The sequence below is a fragment of the Phacochoerus africanus genome, chromosome 11, assembly GCF_016906955.1.
Source record: "Phacochoerus africanus isolate WHEZ1 chromosome 11, ROS_Pafr_v1, whole genome shotgun sequence".
Lineage (NCBI taxonomy): Eukaryota > Metazoa > Chordata > Mammalia > Artiodactyla > Suidae > Phacochoerus > Phacochoerus africanus.
In genome coordinates this window covers 19,571,520-19,593,271 of record NC_062554.1, presented here as the reverse complement: position 1 = coordinate 19,593,271, position 21,752 = coordinate 19,571,520, and the positions used below count along the sequence as shown (strand labels likewise).

General features: G+C 35.8%; 1 protein-coding gene across 23 annotated transcripts in view; it reads left to right on the top strand.

Moving 5' to 3' along the window:
• Window positions 1-21,752, top strand: part of PICALM (phosphatidylinositol binding clathrin assembly protein) — a 111,709-nt gene that overhangs the window by 32,620 nt on the left and 57,337 nt on the right. For 22 of the 23 annotated variants that reach the window (XM_047752876.1, XM_047752875.1, XM_047752874.1 and 19 more), the window contains exons 2-5: window positions 1,437-1,579; window positions 5,692-5,767; window positions 9,128-9,230; window positions 16,951-17,044. In XM_047752876.1, coding sequence (XP_047608832.1) covers window positions 1,437-1,579; window positions 5,692-5,767; window positions 9,128-9,230; window positions 16,951-17,044 — 416 coding nt within the window. The remainder of the gene's footprint in view (window positions 1-1,436; window positions 1,580-5,691; window positions 5,768-9,127; window positions 9,231-16,950; window positions 17,045-21,752) is intronic. The other variant, XM_047752895.1, reaches the window with a different exon arrangement.

The following is a 21,752-nucleotide window of genomic DNA, read 5'->3' as shown; positions in this document are numbered from 1 at the left end:
CATTCTCTAAATTGAACCATATTTTGTATTTTCTTCATTGAATTTGCCGCTTATATCTCTGAAGCAGATTGGAGGTGAGCCTGAGTCATATTAAGAATTCATTTTCGGAGTTCCTGTCGTGGCTCAGTGGTTGACGAATCCAACTAGGAACCATGAGGTTGCAAGTTCGATCCCTGGCCTTGCTCAGTGGGTTAAGGCTCCGATGTTGCCATGAGCTGTGGTGTAGGTCACAGACGTGGCTTGGATCCCCTGTTGCTATGTCTGTGGAGTAGGCCAGCGACTTCAGCTCCAGTTAGACCCCTAGCCTGGGAACCTCCATATGCCATGGATGCGGCCCCAGAAAAGACGAAAAAAAAAAGAAAAAGGAATTCGTTTTCAGTTTTGGTGCTGAAACAATTGTATATTAGACTCTTTATGGTAATGCTTTACACTTATTTGTATTTTGAAATATAAAATTAGAACCTTGTCTGCCCCAGAAAAGACAAAAAAAAAAGAAAAAGGAATTCGTTTTCAGTTTTGGTGCTGAAACAATTGTATATTAGACTCTTTATGGTAATGCTTTACACTTATTTGTATTTTGAAATATAAAATTAGAACCTTGTCTGCCCCAGAAAAGACAAAAAAAAAAGAAAAAGGAATTCGTTTTCAGTTTTGGTGCTGAAACAATTGTATATTAGACTCTTTATGGTAATGCTTTACACTTATTTGTATTTTGAAATATAAAATTAGAACCTACAGTGTTTTAACTGTTTTCCGAATAATAATTGAGTATGGTTCTTGGGTCATTTTTTATTTGGAAATTTATTGCACTGTGAAACTTTTAGTTTATTTTCAGCTTTATTTGTCAATGTAAGGTAGTTGATATTAAGTGAAAAATGAGCTAAGTCAACAGAACTGAAGGGAGAAAAGAATGGGAATTTTATATAAACAGAATCTTCCCACTCACAGATCACATACCTGCTGTATCTTTCTATTAATGCAAACACAGCTTTCTGGGGAGGATATTAGTAAGGGTGTTTGATACTCAGCTCGTTCATGCTTCCATTTATAGGAATTTTTAAGGTTTTTTTTTTAATGTGGTGCAAATTATTAGTGTTGTAACTCTGAAGGTTTATGAGTAGTGAGAGAACTGAAAATTCCTCAAGGCTTTGAAACAGTTCCTTTTGAAATAAGTAAAAATACTCAGAAGGTGAAGGGAGTTTGATTTACTTTGGTATTATTGATCAATTATGTGATATTAATCAATGCCCTCTTTACTTCTCAGGTAGAAGTACTATTTCAGTTGTTCTCCTGAGAGATTTTTTTAACAACTTCTCCAAACTATCTATTGTTGTTCCACTCTGTTAGATCTTTACCCCAATAGGATGTAGATCTTACATTAACAGTAAATGAAAGCCAGAGTAAATTAATCTTCTTTTTTTTTTAATATATTGCAGACTTAATTCAGTGCACAAATGAGATGAATGTGAATATCCCGCAGTTGGCAGACAGTTTATTTGAAAGGACTACTAACAGTAGTTGGGTGGTGGTCTTCAAATCTCTCATTACAACTCATCATTTGATGGTGTATGGAAATGAGGTAAGCAGTATATTTGGTTAACAGGTGTGCTTGTATGTTGACTGATTATTCAGCTTCTCCCTCTGACACTTCAGGAATGGCTATAGCAACTGAAAAATACAGGTAAAAAGGAAAGGTACTTATGCAGAAATATAATTGTGGACCCACTACACCTTGAGGAGAGATGGCCTCTAAGTCAGAAAGCAGAAAGTGAGTGAGAGCGTAGAGGACTTCAGTAATGGGATTAAGAAGCAAAGAGTAATGCCTAGAGATGGATTCTTTAAGTAGCACTTGTTTTTGCAGGCCTTTGTGTACAGATTGTCTGTATTCATTTTTTTAAATAGCCCAGTAAGATTTCATTCTGATCTCATATAGTTGTCCGTAGAAGCTTTGCCTAGTTCAGGGCTGTGATATTAACACTAAGATGGCATTTTGCTGAGAGTGACTGTTAGAAGAATGCCTTCTTCAGCAGAGAGTTGTGTTGAGAGTCTTTGTTGCCCTAAAGGGTAGCAAATAAGATGTATAAGCTTGTACAATTTAATGTTTGGCAAGTATCATCTTATTTTCTGTAATAGCCTAACAACTAATTTTTGAGTTCTGTTTTTGCCTTTTTGCCTTTTCTAGGGCCGATCCCGAGACATGGAAGTTCCCAGGCTAGGGGTCCAATTGGAGCTGTAGCCGCTGGCCTACGCCAGAGCCACAGCAATGTGGGATCCGAGCTGCCTCTGCGACCTACACCACAGATCATGGCAACACTTGATCCTTAACCCACTGAGCAAGGCCAGGGATCGAACCCGAAACCTCATGGTTCCTAGTTGGATTCGTTAACCACTGAGCCACGACAGGAACTCCTAATTTTTTATTTATTTATTTATTTTTTTGTCTTTTATCTTTTTTGTTGTTGTTGTTGCTATTTCTTGGGCCGCTCCGCGGCATATGGAGGTTCCCAGGCTAGGGGTTGAATCAGAGCTGTAGCCACCGGCCTACGCCAGAGCCACAGCAACGCGGGATCCGAGCCGCGTCTGCAACCTACACCACAGCTCACGGCAACGCCGGATCCTTAACCCACTGAGCAAGGGCAGGGACCGAACCCGCAACCTCATGGTTCCTAGTCGGATTCGTTAGCCACTGAGCCACGACGGGAACTCCTAATTTTTTAGTTTTTAAGTGATTTTCCCAGCCAAGTATACTGACTTGTAAAATTGTATCAAAAGGAAAATTTTAAATTGGCTTAAAAGAAAATTTGAGTGGAATTAGGTAAATCTAATACCTTGGAATGTGCCTTAGAAAAACGTAAACCACTGGTTGCTGGGAGATAGCTCCCATGGAGATGGGGAGGAACTTTATTCATTGGTGTCGAACTGGGGAGCATAATGACTTTTTGACATCCATTATTTTACACATTACTTTGGATTTTTCAGTCATGAGACTGCTGTCAGCTTCGACAGATACCAAATAGAGCATCATTCAAGCTCAGAATTGGAGCAGAAATTTGCCCACAACTCTTACATTGCAACAATTTGTTGCATGTTTTGGTATTCCCTTCTGGTCTTGTCCAAAAGTGTTTTTTTGTAGCTATAATCATAATTTAGATAAAATATTATATTTAACTTTTCTTATATATCACATCTTAATAAGCATCTCCATGTTCTGTGTTCTTTGTATTTATCATCTTTTATGTTCCACAATTTTCTTTACTCTTCCCTTTGCTGGAAATTTAGTTTTCTGGTTAGTTACTCATTGTTACAGCATTACATTGAATGATTTTATTTGTAATTTTTAAGTTTTAAAAATCATCCAGAAGTGTTACCTAAATATGATTACTTAGGTAACACACCATGACCATTTTTAGGACATATGTTTTCAGTTGCTTTCTAATTCATTATAAGCAGTGTACAGAGTCAACAGAAAAATTTGGTTATACTAGCTTCAAACATTTTGATCTTAACTAGGATAATAGTTTCTGTTTTTATCAGGAATATATTTACCTAAGATCATGATCATTTATTCAGAGGCATTTCAGGCTTACATGTATTTCTTAGATTTTTTTTTTAATATGTAGTTTATTCTTTAAAAAGAAAAAGCAACAAGTATAACCAGATATGCTGGATAAAGATGAAAATTATCAGTAGTGGCTAAGGCAATAGTACCAGAAGCAAAACCCTTATAAAGACAAACAGAAAGTTGACTGCCATCACAGTTGCCTGACAGGAAGAGAAAGGTAGTGTTTCAATGTGGTTTTTAGATTAAACTCTTCTTTTTTTTTTTTTTTGCTTTTTATGGCTGTACCTGTGGCATATATGGAAGTTCCCAGGCTGGGGGTCGAATCAGAGCTACAGCTGCCAGCCTACACCACAGCCATAGCAACACAGGATCTGAGCCATGTCTGTGACCTGCACCAATAGCTCGGGGCAATGCTGGATCCTTAACTCCTTGAGCGAGGGAGGCCAGGGATCAAACCCACGGATCAAACCCACATCCTCATGTATCCTAGTTGGGTTTACCACTGAGCCACGACGGGAACTCCTAGATTAAACTCTTCTTTCCCTTCAGCTAAGACAAATCTTATGCTCTGCTCATTTTTTTTTTGTGCTGGTTTGTACAGTCTTCAGGTTTTTGCATTGGCAATTGTTATTAGTTTGTGAGAGAGCATGCATAGGATTTCAGTAACCTATGTTGATGGAAATTCCATGAAACAGTGGTTCTCAAATAGGGCAAGGGGAGGAGGTGATTTCCACCCCCAGGGGACTTGTCACAACTGGAGGGGATGCTACTGGCATGTAGTAGGTAGAGGCTACTGGCATGCTCAATATCTTATTATGCATAGGCAGGCCCCCACAGAAAAAGAATTATCAAAACTTATGAAAATCATAGAGTATAATACTGTCTTAGGATATTTTAACACCTTTTTCAAACAGGTTGTTTTAGGATAAATGATGAAACATGGGTCATAAATTTACATATTGCTTTTCAAAATTCTGGTTAGTTTGGCATGATCTCAGATGAGCAGCAAGATTGAGTCAGGGAAGTGATAGTGTACATAAAATTGGTAGTAACCCTCTGCATACATTTACAAAAAAAGGTCATCCTTTTAAAGGAAATTGAAAGGAGTTGGTTTAGCTGTTTTAGAGGTTGTATGCAAAGGGAAGTTAAAGTAGAGTTTTTATGGTAAGCCATTTGAGGACTGTTTTGACAGTATTTTGAGATGATGAACATAGGCTGGCCCAACAGTTCAACCTTAAGTATCTTGAGAAACTCTTGTATTCTTGCAGTAGAGAACAATACAGAGATGTCAGTGAAATATTATTAATAACAGTGAAATTGGAAATAACTTAAATATCCATAAAGAAATGGATATATAATGATAGGGTAGTTTATTGAAATACTAGAACATTGTTTAAAATGAATGAACTAGATGTACATATATTAAATGGATAATTCTTGGGAAGAAGTTGTTAAAAAGCACATTGGAAAGAATAAGTATGGTATGATACTTCTGTAAATTTAAAGTAGAAAATAATTATGTACAGTTTAAAATAATGAAAATGTGTGTGGGAGTGATATAAACCTACTTCAGAAAAGTAATGCCTCTAAAGAGGGAGGGAAGGAAGGCAATGAGATTGAAGGCATGTGTCTGTAATTAGATTCTGTAAGGGGATCTAAAATGACTATGGTAATGTGTTTAATCTGGACAGTGAGTAAGAGGATGTCTGTAATACTGTACTCTTGTATGATTACAGATAGATATGTATCTTAAAGTCATAAAAATTCGGATCACCAGGTATCTGTTTAATATAAAGGTGCCACCTGAATATGATTGGCTATAGCTGTAATATGCTCTAGTAAAGCCAGATTTATTGGTTCTAGTTTGTTTAAAAGTACCTTTTTCTTTTTCTTTTAACTTTTACACCATAGCTGTGGGCATTAGACTTTAATAAATTCCTGCATGCTAGTGGAAAAACATGTTATTACATTTTTGGGTTTGATAACAGGAAAGCTAAAGGTGACAGATTTAAACTATAAGATTAATGGAGTATGTTAACCATCACTTTCTCCCCTGATTTTTAAATAAGATTTTCTTAGATGCCAGTACTTAAATTTGACTTAAATTATTTGTTTTCTTTCCCCCTCAGCGTTTTATTCAGTATTTGGCTTCAAGAAACACATTGTTTAACTTAAGCAATTTTTTGGATAAAAGTGGATTGCAAGGTAAAGACAACTTATTCATTGTAGAGAATTGAGAGTGACCCATTTGGGGATTACTGCAGAGTTGAATCCGTCCTTTAGAACGTGTTATGGAGGAATATCATGCTTTAGTGATGGTTGTAGGGAAGGAAAAACTGTCTTTAAATGTGATTAAGATTGACTTCACTGCTTGACACGTAAAACTCTTTGACAGACAGTTTAGGGTAGTGGTTTGAAAAGATGGATTCTGGAACTGGAGTGCCTGGGTTTGAATCCTGTCTCTACCACTTACCAGCAGCATAAACTTGAGCAAGTCACGTTACCTCTCTGCATCTGTAAAATAAGAAATAATGATAGCACTCACACCATAGAATTGTTATGAAACTTAACCTGCTTAATAAATATGAAGTGTTTATTAGACTGATGCTTGGCACATAGGAAACACTATGTAGGTATCTGCTTTCATTGTTACTGTTATTATTTTATGCTTTATTCCAAGAAATGTATTTGGGCATATCATACGTTATAGTAGTAAAGGTAGGTATAATATGTTACTCAGATGAATTGCTCTTTGATACTCACTTGTTATTTTATTTGTTTTACTTTTAATTAACTTGAAATCACTACAATCTGCTATTGTACCTGTCCATGTGTATTGTCTTAATGAGATCTGTTATACTTATGTCTAAAACTAGACCAGGAGCATTATAGAGTGTTAACTCTAGGAAGAGCCTCATAAAGGATATGCCAAAGGACTTGGGAATATTCAGCAATAAGGTTCAGTCTGGGAAGTATCTTTAGAGAAGGTGAGATTTGTGCAGTGCTCTGAAATATGGATGGAGACATGAGTTGGCTTAAGCAAAGGTACATAGATGTACATAGACGCACAAGAACATGGAGTACGTTCAGGGAGAGTTACAGAGCAAGTGAGTGTGAATAGAATGCAGAGTGATGATTGGAGAACATGTAGTTGCAGATAGCCCTCAAGAAATTTTCGGAGCCAAAATCATGCACAGAAGATTTTGATAAGAGTTAGGATTTTTATAGTGCAGTGAGAAACCATCAGTTTTTTGAGTTGAGGGGAGAGGAGGAGTGTGTGTGTGTATTATAAAGAAAGCACCGTAGCTGAGTACAGATTGCATTAGAGTGAATAAAGCTCTTAAGACCTCGAGACTGCTCTGGTCATCATTTTGGCTCTCTAGTAGAGGGTTAATGAGGGCCTGAATTGAGGCTTTTGTGGAGATAAAATCTTTGGAATTTAGTGGCTAGCTATGTTTGTGTTTAGGAACTGTCCATTTCAATACTTATTTACTTTTGGCAGATGGAAATATTAATTGGAATGAATTGAATACCCAGTCTTCCAGAGATTTTGGAAAGTCAGTAATCTATGCTTTGGACCAAGTGTTATAAGATTGATTTTATGTTAATGTGAGATGTAATGCTCTAAATAGTTTAGAATTTTCAAATAAAATCTTTAATAGAAGCTGGATATATATAACAGGTGAAACTGGAGCTGCTCTGTTTTCCAGGACCTGGAAAAAACTCTGCCTGCTCATCTTTTTATTTCTGCTTTCCCCCTTATTCAGTTAATTTGAACTTTAAGAGTGTATGGAAAATACTATTCAAGCCACTACTCTAGAGCAGAATATATGCTTATGTCCAAGTGGGTTTTTTTCTGTCTTACTAACTACTCATTTTCTACTTTCTTAAGATGAAAATTAAGTACTTCTAGGGGTTAGGTTTTAAGGCTTTCTTTTATGTAGAGAAACAATTTTTAGGCCTTTTATTTAAAGCATTTTCTAAAGAGATTATAAAAATAGGACTGAAATGATCATTAAAAGCATATAATTCAATGGTATTTTTGAAAAGTAATTTTGATTGCTAATGTATTTTGTTGGATGGAGTCTTGTGTGTTTTATTAAATACATACTGAGTGTTATACTAGGTATGTATAATATAAACAAGCTTCTGGTCTACTGAGATAGACATTGTGTACATCTAATAGCTTTGAGCTGTACTTGGAGTAAGATTAATATGGGAGCACGAAGAGATGAGGCAGAGTTTCAGAGATTGAGCCTTGATGGATAAGAGACATTTCCCTGTTAGGGAGGATGGAATAAAGAGGATTAGAGGGAACAATCTTATTAAAGAGAGCTGAAGAATGTGGTATGTAATACCTTATAAAATACACTAGTAGCTGTGAGAATATCTGAAGGCAGTAATTTTTTTTTTTTTTATTGTTCACTGATTTTTCTCCAGTGGCAAATTAGTAGCCACTGAAGAAATAATTTCTGAATAAATTAATTGGTGGTTATGTTAAATTCAGTCACTTTACTTTTGGGAGATTGTTTTGATACTGTCTTTAAAGTATTAGAGACCATCAATTGAAGTTAATATTAGATGACGATGAACTAAAACAGAGTAGACCTGCTTTGACAGGAGCAAAATATAGTAGACTTCCTTCAGCTGGGTAATAGCTAAAACACAAATTTTGTTTTGTTTTTTTTTTTTTTAAACAATATTAATTAGATTTTATGTTGCTGAAGTTTTCAAATCTTATGATTGGCGATAAAACAAAACATTAGGAAAGTTTTGTTGAAAACATTCATGTAATTATTTTTTATTATACCTTAACTTGCATATTGCCATTTCTTTCATTGTACTGTGCAGTAATTTTCTTCATTGCTTATAATGTTGGCCCACATAAATTATGGTTGTTCTAAATAATATGCAACTAAAGATTCTTAAGTATGAAGATTATTAAATCAATGATTTGAGGGTTGTAGTTCCATAGAATGTTAGGAGGTTATCAAGAAGTGTGAGAAAACGTTTTTTTGGAGTTCCCGTCATGACTCAGTGGTTAATGAATCCGACTAGGAACATGAGGTTGCGGGTTCGATCCCTGCCCTCGCTTGGTGGGTTAAGGATCCGGCGTTGCCATGAGCTGTGGTGTAGGTCGCAGACGTGGCTTAGATCCCATGTTGCTGTGGCTGTGGCGTAGGCCGGCAGCTACAGCTCCGATTAGACCGCTAGCCTGGGAACCTCCACATTCCACAGGTGCGGCCCTGGAAAAGACAGAAAGACCAAAAAAAAAAAAAAGAAGTGTGAGAAAACATATTTTTCTAATTCCTGATAAGTGAAAGAGGAATGTTGGTCAGAAGTAAAGTAGAATTATTATTTTAGTGAAATTCTAGGTGGTGGTGGGGTTTCTAAGCCACATGATACACTTAAAACATATTAGAGATTTCAGTGTCACTTAATTTACATCACTAAATTGAGGGTGGATGTCAAGACATTATGGCCAGTGGAAGAAATGAGTTGGCTTTCTAAGCAAATTGGCATTTTAATAATTTATGAAACCATTTTTTATTTCTTTTCTTATAGGATATGACATGTCTACATTTATTAGGCGGTATAGTAGGTATCTAAATGAAAAAGCAGTTTCATACAGACAAGTTGCATTTGATTTCACAAAAGTGAAAAGAGGGTAAGTTAAGCTTTCTTTGTCCCTTTTTTTGACATCTGATAGATTTGAATGTTTTAAAACATAAATTATAGGAATTACTGATTATGAATTATGGAATTTCAGGCCAATTTTAAAAGATGAACTTTAGTCTTCTTTGAAATATATCAGATACTTTTTGCACTAAGATTTTTAAAATTCTTTTAAGGTTCACAACAGCTTTATTGAGGTAGAATTCATACAACATAAAATTCACCTTTCTGAAGTGTACAATTAAATAGGATTTTAGTGTATTTACAAAGTGGTGCATTGTCACTGCTCTCTCATCCCAAATCATTTTATTGCTTCCCGTTTTCCTCTTCCTCTAAACCCTGACAACCACAAATCTACTTTCTATCTTTATGGATTTGCCTATTTTGAACATTTCATACAAATGAACTCATGCATTATGTGGCCTTTTGTGTCTGGCTTCTTTCATTTAGCATAAGGTATTCAAGTTGTAGCATCCTTATTGTAGCATGTTTCAATACTTCATTCCTTTTTATGGCTAAATAATATTGTCTTTTATAGTTTTATACTACATTTTCTTTACTCATCAGCTGGTAGACATTTGAATGGTTTCTAGTTTTTGGCTCTTAGGAATAATGCTGCTGTGAGCATTAGTGTATAAGTTTTTGTGGATTATATTTTCAGTTTTCTTGGGTACATACCTAGGACTAGAATTATTGGATCATATGGTAGCACTTATGTTTTGCTTTTTGAAGACTAGCCAGACGGTTTCTTTTTTTTTTTTTTTTAATCTATTTTTAAAAAGTTGGAGTGTAGTTAATTGACAGTGTTTTGTTTTAGGTGTATAGCAAAGTGATTCAGTTATATACTCTTGTGTGCATGCACATAGTTCCTTTTCAGATTCTTTTACAGTATAGGTTTTTACAAGATACTGAATATGGTTCCCTGTGTTTTACAGTAGGTCCTTGTTGATTATCTATCTTATATATAGTTTTATATATAGTAGTGTGTATATCATTAATCCCAAACTTGTAATTTAAGCCCCCCCCAACCTCATCCCCTTTGGTAACCATAAGTTCGTTTTCTGTCTGTGAGTCTATGTTTGTTTTGTAAATAAGTTAATTTACATCATTTTTAAAGACTCTACATAAAACTGATATCATATGATATTTGTCTTTCATTTACTTAACATGGTAATCTCTAGGTCCATTCATGTTGCTGCAAATTACATTATTTCATTCTTTTTTGTGGCTGAGTAATATTCCTTCATGTATACATTATCTTCTTTATCCATTCCCCTGTCAGCGGACATTTAGGTTGTTTCCATGTCTTAGCTTTTGTAAATAGTGCTGCTATGAACACTGGTGTATGTATCTTTTCTTTCCTTTTTTGTTTAGTTTGTTTTGTTTGCATTTTAGGGCTGTACCTGTGGCACATGGAAGTTCCCTGGGCTAGGGGGAATTGGAGCTGCAGCTGCTGACCTGTGCCACAGCAGTGTGGGATCCAGCCTGCATCTGCAGCCTACACCGCAGCTCATGGCAACACTGGATCCTTAACCCACTGAGTAAGGCCAGGGATCGAACCCACATCCTCATGGATACTAGTTGGGTTTGTACCCACTGAACCACAATGGGAACTCCCTATCTTTTTTTTTTTTTTTTTTAGGGCCACACCCGTGGCATATGGAAGTTCTCAGGCTAGGGATCAAATCAGAGCTACAGCTGCTGGCCTACACCACAGCCATAGCAACATGGGATCCAAGCTGTGTCTGCGACCTACACCACAGGTCACAGCAACATCAGATCCTTAACTCACCTAGCGAGGTCAGGGATCAAACACCGATCCTCATGGATACTAGTTGGGTTCCTTACCGCTCAGCCATGATGGGAATTCCTCTCTATCTTTTTGAGTTATAGTTTTTTTCCAGATGTATGTCCAGGAGTGGGATTGCTGGATCATAAGGTAACTCTTGTTTTTAGTATTTTTAAGGAACCTCCGTACTGTTCTCGTAGTGGCTACACCAATTTGCATTCCCACCGATAGTATAGGAGGGTTCCCTTTTCTGCGAGCCCTCTCCGGCATTTATTATTCGTAAACTCTTTAATGATGATCATTCTGACTGCTGTGAAGTGATTCCTTATTGTAGTTTTGATTTACATCTCTCTTATAATTAGTGATATTGAGGATCTTTTCATGTGCCTGTTTGCCATCTGTGTTTTTTGTCTTTTTTTTTTTTTTTTGAAAAATATCTATTTAGGTCTTCTCATTTTTTGATTGGGTTTATTTTTTTGATATTAAGCTGTATGAGCAGTTTGTATATTTTGGAAATTAATCTCTTTTTGGTAGCATCATTTGCAGATATTTTCTGCCAGTCCGTAGGTTGTCTTTTCATTTTGTTTATGGTTGCCTTTGCTGTACAAAAGCTTTTAAGTTTAATTAGGTTCCATTTGTTTGTTTATATTTTTAAATTTTCATTACTCTAGGAGGTGAATCTGAGAAGATATTGCTGTGGTTTATATCAGAGAGTGTTTGGCCTATGTTTTCCTCTAAGAGTTTTAATGTATCTGGTCTTATATTCAGGTCTTCAATCAATTTTGAGTTTATTTTTGTGTATGGTGTTAGAGAGTATTCTCATTTCATTCAAATTATTTAATAAGAGTTATAATAGCTATTCTTTCATCATCATGAAAATATCTGATTAGGCATTCATTTTATATTGGTTGATTGACTAGTTATTGAATAGTTATATTTATCCTCTTTGTCTTTTCCAAAATGCTATCCATGATTTGTTAATTGCCTTTCAATGTGCTTTGCTTACTCCTCGATTGGGTTTTTAAAATTCTTCTCTATTTTGTTAAGAGTTCATAGGCTGTTTAGTCAGATAAATCTAGGTTTGATTTATAGTTTCACTCCAGTTAGATGAGGGATTTTTCAGCCAGCTTGGTAACTTTTTAAAAATAATTTTATTTTGAAGTAATTTCACATCTTGAAATGTTGGGAGAATAATATAGATGACTCATACACTTTACTCAGATTCACCAAATTTAAACATCTTGTCACATTTGCATAGTTATTCTGTGTGTATGTGAGTTTGCACACTTTAAATCCATTTAAGAGCGGATTAGTTACCTCATGCCTTTTTTTCAGCTGTACCCTTAATACTTCAGTGTCTCTTCCCTTAGAACAAATATCTTTTATTACTTATCCATCAGATTGCCAACTTTTTCCACATTGTGTCATACAAACTGAGGTTATTTATATAGGACAGTGGGTTACATGGAGAAGACTGCTTGAGGCTGAAGGGTTAGGGATTAATGTCTTGGCATACGTATAACCCATATTTACCATAGTAGTATATTGTGGCACATTTGGGAAGCCTTGACTTAAGCACCAGGTTATTTCATCTGTCAGTATCTTTTCTTCTATAAAATGGTGATGTTTTTAGCACTTATTTATTAATAAAATTTTTGTGAGAATTAAATATGTTGTATATAATGCTTATGATTTATTAGTACATGGCAAACTAACATGAACTTTTGATGTATTAGAAAAATAAATTGTCACGGGTTAAAAATATTCCCCCTTTTTTAGCATTATTAAAACTTTAAAATATGTGATCAAAATTATTATTTTTATGGCGGTTGTCTTTTAAGCAAATTTAGAGTGGGTTTTTCTAACTCAAAATGGTCGATTAGCTATTCATGTTCCCATTGGATATTTTTATGGATTCCATATTTTATGTTTAAATTGTTGATTCATTTAGAATATATCTTGGTATGAAAAAAGTGAGGTGGAGACTGACTGTAATTTTTAATAGAAAACAGACATTCAATATCAAAATGAATTATTATCCAGTATGGTTAAATGACTTTTCACTTACATATACTTTTTTTTTTTTGTCTTTTTGCCTTTTATAGGGGCACTTGTGTGGCATATGGAGGTTCCCAGGCTAGGGGTCCAATTGGAGCTGTAGCCGCTGGCCTACGCCAGAGCCACAGCAATGCTGGATCCGAGCTGTGTCTGCAACCTACACCACAGCTCATGGCTGGATCCTCAACCCACTGAGCAAGGCCAGGGATTGAATCCTCAACCTCATGGTTCCTAGTCGGATTCATTAACCACTGCGCCACAACAGGAACTCCAAACATATGCTCACTTCTTTTATAAAGCCCTTTTGTATGTTGTTATGGCCAATTCTTAGCCATTCTTCAAGAATTCACTCAATCCTCATTTCTTTGAGGAATAAGGAAGTCTTATTTCTGTTAGATTTTATATGACATTGTCCCATCCATGAAGACAATATAGTCTTATACATATTCATATCTTTAGGACTTTCCACAGTGTCTAAATTAATAGATGTTTAATAGTTTTTGAAAAGATGTTTAGGTGAGTTTGTAAACAGAACATTAAATGGTTTTATGAAAAATGGAGCCAGTAAATTGCCTGTAGATTTGTCTTTTCATTTGCTTGTATTAAACATCGGCCCTTTCATTTTCTTTTTGTCAAACACTCCAGTTTTTTTTTTTTTTTGGTTTTTTTGCCATTTCTTGGGCCGCTCCCGCGGCATATGGAGGTTCCCAGGCTAGGGGTCTAATCGGAGCTGTAGCCTCCTGCCTACGCCAGAGCCACAGCAACACGGGATCCGAGCCACCTCTGCAACCTACACCACAGCTCACGGCAATGCCGGATCGTCAACCCACTGAGCAAGGGCAGGGACCGAACCCGCAACCTCATGGTTCCTAGTCAGATTTGTTAACCACTGCGCTACGACAGGAACTCCCACAGCATCTGCTTTAGAGAAGCAACAGAGGATGTAGAGCCAACAAAAGAAACTGAAAAGTGGTAGTAGGAAGAAAACAAGGGGTAAGGGATATAGGGGGAGCTACGAGAGTGGACTATTAGACAAATGAGGGAAACTTCTGAATGATGTTGATAGGTCTAGTGAGATAATGTTAACAAGTACCCAATAGAAAAGCATGGGGAAGTAGGAATGGGGCTTATACTGTAGTGAATGGAATAATGAATGAAAAGCAAGGTAGTGGCAACTCTTATTTTAAGAGTTATGCTTGTCTCTGCAGTAGAAGTGGTAGCCAAATGCAATTATGGGGTTAGTGCGTGCGTGCGTGTGTGTGTGTGTGTGTGTGTGTGTGTGTGTTTAAAATGTGATAATCTTGGCTTGCATGTTGATGGGAATGGTCTTGTATGAAGGAGATTAATGAGCTCCATTGTCCAGTGTAGTAACTACTTGGCATGTGTGGCTGTTTAACATGAAATAAAATCAAAACTGCCATTTCCTCAGTTGCATGAGCCACATTTCAGATACTCAGTAGCCACATGTGACTAGTAGCTGCCATATTGAATGGTGCCGGTGTAGAACATTTAGACCATTGCAAATAATTTTTTTGGACAGTGCTGTGTTAAAAGAAGACAGCCAAAGATTGTGACAGAGTGGGACCTGGAAGACCTGTGTGAGTGGTATTTACATTTGATAGAAAGAAATAGACTTCCTCCATTGTAATAGGAGCAGACCAGATAGATGTAGTTTTGGCAGCAAAATGATCTATCTCTTATTGTCATTTTCTATTTCTGAATGGAGTATTTGAGAGTTACAAGCTGAGCTAGAGCTTGTTGTTGGGTATGGGAGGCAGGGAAGGACAGGTGGGAGAAGGTGGTTTGAAAGTACTCAGAAGGAACTCACTGGACAGGCTAAGAGGATTGCTGGCAATGCTGAGGCCCCATTTGAGGTTGATGATCAAGAATTTGTAGTTTTACCAGTTTCTCAGTTTTCTTTACAGGCATTCAGCTGCATGTGTAGTGTATAGACATGGGCAAGGTAAAAGTGTGCTCACTTAGGATTAGGAGTTTGCCAGGTGACTGCAAAGGAATAAGAGGTGCAAAAGGGTATTTGCAGAGGAGTATAATAATGATCTGTGGAATCATAAGGTAGATGAAAGAAGGAAAAGTGAAAAGAGATCAAATGTGGATAGTGGTGGGGGGTAGATAGAGTGAAGTGTATGATCAAGTCAGATAGTTTTTGCCATGGGGGATACCAAGGCAGCTGGAAAGTTAAAAGGTTATTGTCGTAGGATGAGGTGTCTGAATTTTGTCTTTTTCTCCTGGTGCGGGGAGGGGCAAGGGGTGGGAATAATGTGCTTGGCAGGGACAGTAAGGTCAGGATCTGATTATGAAAATAGAAATTATGGTTAAGGGACTTTAAGATCAAGATGTTGGATTTGTTGTGCATATAAGATGATGATGTTAACCAAGAAAAACTGAGCCAGTGTTCAAGCCTTCTGTGATGGAGGGGAAGTGATAAGGTCAAAAAGTTACTTCAGCAAGAAGAGGGAGGGAGAACTAAAAGGATACTCACAGTGACTAATAAAATGGGAGTGTGATGTGTGTGAGAATAAAGAAAAGGTTGCAAAGAGGGAGTGTTGTCCTTATCCCAAACTCCAGCAGCTGCTACCAGTCAGTATAGTTTAGTACTTGAGAGCATATAGGTGCCAGTGGGTTAACATATCTTATTTGGGAGAGTTGTTGGGCTAAAGCTGGTCAATAATTGCCTGCTTAAGGCAGTTCCGTGTTTATTCTTTTAACTCATGTTTTGTCCCTCAAAGCACTGTTTTTGCTTTTCATCGCTTAATTATTTTTCTGGTATCGGGGTTGTGGTTGAAGGGGTAACTTAGAGCAGCCTTTTTAAAGTATGGGTTGTTTGTAAATTAGGGTAAGCCTATACGCTTCTTGAAAGGGCCTTTTTACTCTGAAGAAAGCTTATGGAGAGCACTGATTTGTAGACTCATACACCTGGGTTTACATCCTGACCCTAATATCAGTTAGTTTTCTGACTTTAGTTTTATAATCTCACTGAACCTAAAATTTTTCGTCATAAAAAATAGGATAAGACTGTAGGATTTTTGTGAGGATTTGAAAAACATACATCAGGTACTTAATATGGAGCCTGATATATGACAAAGATTTAGTGTTTGTTGTGTGCCTGAACCCCCATACCTCTTTATCTAGTGTTTTCGGTATCAGTTTTGTAAAATTCTAGTTTGGTACTGCTAATATTTGTCTATATTTAGAAATATGTAAAGAAATATGTAAAGAAATATGTAAAGACATTTTTGGGGAAATATTTAGCAGAATATTTTATTAAAAACCATTCCTCTTAAGTATCACTTATTTTAATGGCCAGATAAGAATGACTTGGTAACCTTGTCCTTTATTTTGTAGTAAAGCAATTTTATTTTGGTTTGAGCCATGAATAAAATACCTTAAATAAAATGGTGATTACCAAGACTTGAGTTCAGCTGCAGACCACATTGTGTCCTATTTAGTGATTTGAGGCAAATTATTTTTTAAAATTTGTCACTAAAAAAAAAGTCTGTCAATCTGTCCTTTACCCATGTGAGTGGAGTGAGGATCAGATGATTTTCTCATGTAAAAAGTATACTGTAAACCTGGCTGTATAATGTAAGTTTTTATTTTTATGTCTCATGTTCTACATCTTCTTAGTTTTAAATGAGCACCTTGATATTGGACATATGGTGTTTCTTGTTTTTGTGGAGGTTTTTTGGTATGATTTCTTCTTGAGGTTTTAGGTTCAATAATGACTTAACAACAGGTGATGTTTCAAACCAGCTTGTTCTCTGTTTAAATAGAGAACCAGATGGGAGTTAGAAATGTCAGTTTTATAACAAATTTAATTGTTTGCCTTTTTCTTTTTGATAAACAGGGCTGATGGAGTTATGAGAACAATGAACACAGAAAAACTCCTAAAAACTGTACCAATTATTCAAAATCAAATGGATGCCCTTCTTGATTTTAATGTAAGTTGGTTGCATGAGTGCTTTTGTAAATTTGAGATTTAAAAAATTATATCATTTTAATTGGTCAGAGTTTTTATTCCCAAATTATCATCGACTAATTTTTTTACACTAATATCCTGTTTGGCTAAGAATTTTCTGTAAATGTGTTCCCAAATCAGACTACTTTCCATCTTCATAATTGTTTTAGGTTTGCTCTGATTTCTTTGGTGCGACTTCTCTAGCACCCAAATTATAGTGTATACAACCTAAAGAAAGTGATGGAGAGTTGAAGGGAATGATGTGAAAATCTGCTTTCTTTTGATAATGGTTTTTAGATACAAAAGATGTATAAAAGATATTCCATATGACCAGCTTACTTAATATTTCACTTTTTGTCTGCTTTGTAGGACTTAAAGCATGACAGTTATTAAGAAATAAAGGGAAGTTCAAATACACTTGTAATAATATGTTGTGTAGCTATTGCCTGAAGACATTGTGTTCCTTGAAATTTTTGTTATTAGCTTTGTCATTTATTTATAATAGGTTAGGTGTTAGCATTTTCAAGTCTTTTCTTTTTTGGTGCATCTAGCTTAAGATATTTTATTTTAGAGCTTATAATAAGTGTAAGTGAATGAAACTATGACAGTTTTATGCTGCAAGTGATTTTCCTTTAATATGTGCTATAAATTGGTAGTCTTTTAAGCTTCTTGAGGGCAGGGAGCAGGTCTCCTTTTTCCTTGCTGTGTCCCTGTTGTCAGTAGTGTGTAACAAATTGTATTCAGTAAACATTCAATAAATGAATCCTATAGGTACTTTATATACTAGAACAGGTTCTCAAATTACAGCCTGCTACCTGTTTTTATGGTATGGCTTGTGAGCTAAGAATAATTTTTACATTTTTAAATAGTTGCAAATAGTAAAAAAAAAAAAAAAAGTATATATTTTAACAGTTGAAAATTATATGAAATTTATTTTTTCAGTGCCTGCAAACATAGTTTAAAACATAGTTAAAAACATAGCCAGGCTCCTTGGTTTACTTATTTTCTGTGGCTGCTTTTATAATGTAATGACAGAGTTGAGTAGTTGTGACAGACCATATGGGCTTTGAAGTCTAAAATACAGTCAGGCCCTTTACAAAAAAGCTTGCTGGCCTCTGGTCTAGAAGGCACAGGTGATTAGTGTAATTACTGAGATTTATTTTATAAATAACTCTTTTAGGAGAGAAAGAGTCCAACAGTGAATTTTTTTTCCACTTACTTGTAGGTACTTATATAAAATTATTTTCAGCGTCTGTTATACTTCATTGTATGTAACAATTTATCTGATCCTCCTGTTGACAAATATTTAGAATATTTTTGTTTTTTAATCCAGAAGATAAATGAGAAAGGGGGAAGGACACACTAAATACTCTCTGTGTTAGATAATATGTGTATCTATACATCTATAAACCTATTCAGTAGAGTTAATGTCTAGAAAAAGAATTTGGTGGTTCAAAGGACATAAACATTTACATTTTTAATAAGGGTACATTCCAAAAGGGGTTGAGCCATTCACTTGTAAATAGGTGCCTATTTTTCTTCATCCTTATTGGTACAAAATAATTAATACCTTGGTTTTGATTATCTTTTCGGTGGGGGTGGCACACCTGAAGCACATGGAGGTTCCTAAGTTAGAGGTTGAATTGGAGCTGCCGCTGCTGTCCTATACCACAGCCACAGCAATGCCAGATCCGAGCTGTGTCTGTGACCCATACCACAGCTCACAGCAATGCTGGATCCTTAACCCACTAAGTGGGGCCAGGAATCAAACCTACATCCTCATGGATACTAGTTGCATTCGTTACTGCTGAGCCACAACGGGAACTCCTGGTTTTGATTATCTTGGCACCTACTAGTCTGATGCTCAAGAAAGGACAGTTCAGAAATTTAATTTGATTATTTATTTTAATTGATCAGTGAAGTCGAACTTCTTTTCACATGTTATTAGCCATATGTGTTTTTTATTTTGTGAGTTACCTGTCATTTACTGTATTAATTAGAATTCGCTAAAATGAAAGTCACCTTTGTCAGATATCTTCAAATATTTACCACTGTCTTGCCTACTGTTCAGCTTTGTGCTTCTATTGCTCTATACCTAACAACAAGTTAATTATGTACTTAGATATCTAAAAAGGAACATAAGTTAATTTGGTTTTTCCCTTTGATTCATTCCTTGAGATAAAACTAAAGATATTTCTAGTACTCTTGGTAGATAAATAAGAGCAATATTTTTGTTAAAACATGATTCAGTATTAATAATAGATATTGATCATATATGTGTAAAGTACTCACCAGTCTCTTTACACTCAATGTATCATTGAATTCTCCCAGTCACTCTATCAGGTAGAAATACTATTTTAACTATTTTGAAGGTGTGTTTGTTTATAATAATGGGAAAAGCTTTATTATATTTATTAAATTTAATTGGGGTATAGTTGATGTACACTGTGTTAGTTTCAGGTGTACACAAAGTGAGTCGGTTATACATAGACATATATTCAGTCCTTCTCAGATTTTTTTCCCCATATAGGTTACTACAAAATATTGACTAGAATTCTCTGTACTATAAGTAAGTCCTTGTTAGTTGTCTGTTTTATATATAGTAGTGTACATATGTTAATCCCAAATTCTTAATTTATCCCTTCTCCCCACGTTTTCCCTTTGGTAACCATAAATTTGTTTTTGAGATCTGTGGCTCTGTCTATGTTTTGTAAATAAGTTCATTTGCATCTCTTTTTTTTGATTCCATATATTGGTGATCTCATATTTGTCTTTGTCTTTGACTTACTTAGTATGATAATCTCTGCATCCATGTTACTGTAAATGGCATTATTTCGTTCTTTTTTGTAGCTGAGTAATATTCCATTGTGTATACATGTAACACATCTTTATCCATCCCTCTCTTGATAGATAAAGCAACATTTAGGTTGCTTCCGTGTCTTGGCTATTGTAAATAGTGCTGCACTGAACATTGGGGTGTATATATGTTTTTGAATTAAGATTTTCTCTGGGTAGGTGCCCAGGAGTGGGATTGGATTGCTGGATCATATGGTAGTTCTACATTTAGTTTTTTAAGGAAACTCTGTACTGTTCTCCATAGTGATTGTACCAGTTTACATTCCCACCAACAATGTAAGAGGGTTCCCTTTTCTCCATGCCCTCTCTAGCATTTGTTTGTAGACCTTTTGATGATGTCCATTCTGACTGGTATGAAGTGATAGCTCATTGTAGTTTTGCTTTCTCTGATAATTAGTGATATTGAGCATCTTTTCATGTGTCTTTTGGCCATGTGTATGTCTTCTTTGGAGAAATACCTATTTAGATCCTGTGCACATTTTGATTAGGTTGTTTTGTTTTGGTTTTTAGTATTGAGCTGATGAGCCGTTTGTATATTTTTGAGATGTTGAGTTTGCAAAGTTTTTCTCCCATTCTGTATGTGTCTTCTCATTTTGTTTATGATTTCTTATGCAGTACAAAAACTTTTAAGTTTAACTTGGTCCTGTATGTTTATTTTTGGTTTTATTTTCATTATTTTAGAGGGTTGATCAAAAAAGATAACTGCTGTGATTTATGTCAGAGAGTATTCTGCCTGTGTTTTTCTTCTAAGAGTTTTAATATTATCTGGTCTTAGATTTACATCTTTTTCCCTCTTTTTTGGGCCGCACCCATGGTATATGGAAGTTCCCAGGTTAGGGGTCAAATTGGAGCTGTAGTTGCCAGTCTATACCACAGCCACAGGAATGTGGGATCCCAGCCGCGTCTGTGAACTACACCACAGCTTGTGGCAGTGCCAGATCCCAGACCCACTGAGCAAGGCCAGGGATCACACCTGCATCCTCATGGACACTAGTTGGGTTTGTTACTGCTGAGCCATGACAGGAACTCCCACATTTAGATCTTTAATCCACTTTGAATTGGTTTTTGTGTATGGTATTAGAGAGAGTATTCTAATTTCATTCTTTTACATGTAACCGTCCAGTTTCCCCAGCACCAGTTATTGAAGAGACTGTCTTTTCTCCATTGTATATTCTTACCTTTGCTTCCTTTGTCATAGTTTAGTTGACCATCAGTGCGTGGGTTTATCTCTGGGCTTTCCGTCATGTTCACTGATCTATATTTCTAGTTTTATGCTAGTAACATCCTGTTTAGATAACCGTGGCTTTGTTTGAAGCTGTAGTCTGAAGTTAGGGAGCATGATTCCGCCAGCTTTGTTTTTCTTTCTCAAGATTGCTTTGGCTATTTGGTGTCTTTTATATTTCCAAACAAATTTTAAAATTTTTTGTTTCTAGATTGTGTTGTGTTTGTAGATTGCCTTGGGGGTAGTATAGTCATTTTGATGATATTGATTCTTCCAGTCCAGCAACATGGTATATCTTCCATCTGTTTGTGTTGTTCTTCTCTTTCTCTCATCAGTGTCTTATGCTTTTCAGAATAAAGGTCTTTTGCCTCCTTAGAGAGGTTTATTCCTGAGTATTTTATTTTTTTGGTACGATGGTAAATAGGATTGTTTCCTTAATTTCTCTTTCTGATCTTTTGTTGTTAGTGTGTAGGAATGCAAGAGATTTCTGTATTAATTTTGTATCCTGCCACTTTGTCAAATTCATTTCTGAGCTCTAGCAGTTTACTGGTAGCATCTTTAGGATTTTCTATATTTAGTGTCATGTCATCTGTAAACAGTTAGTTTTACTTTA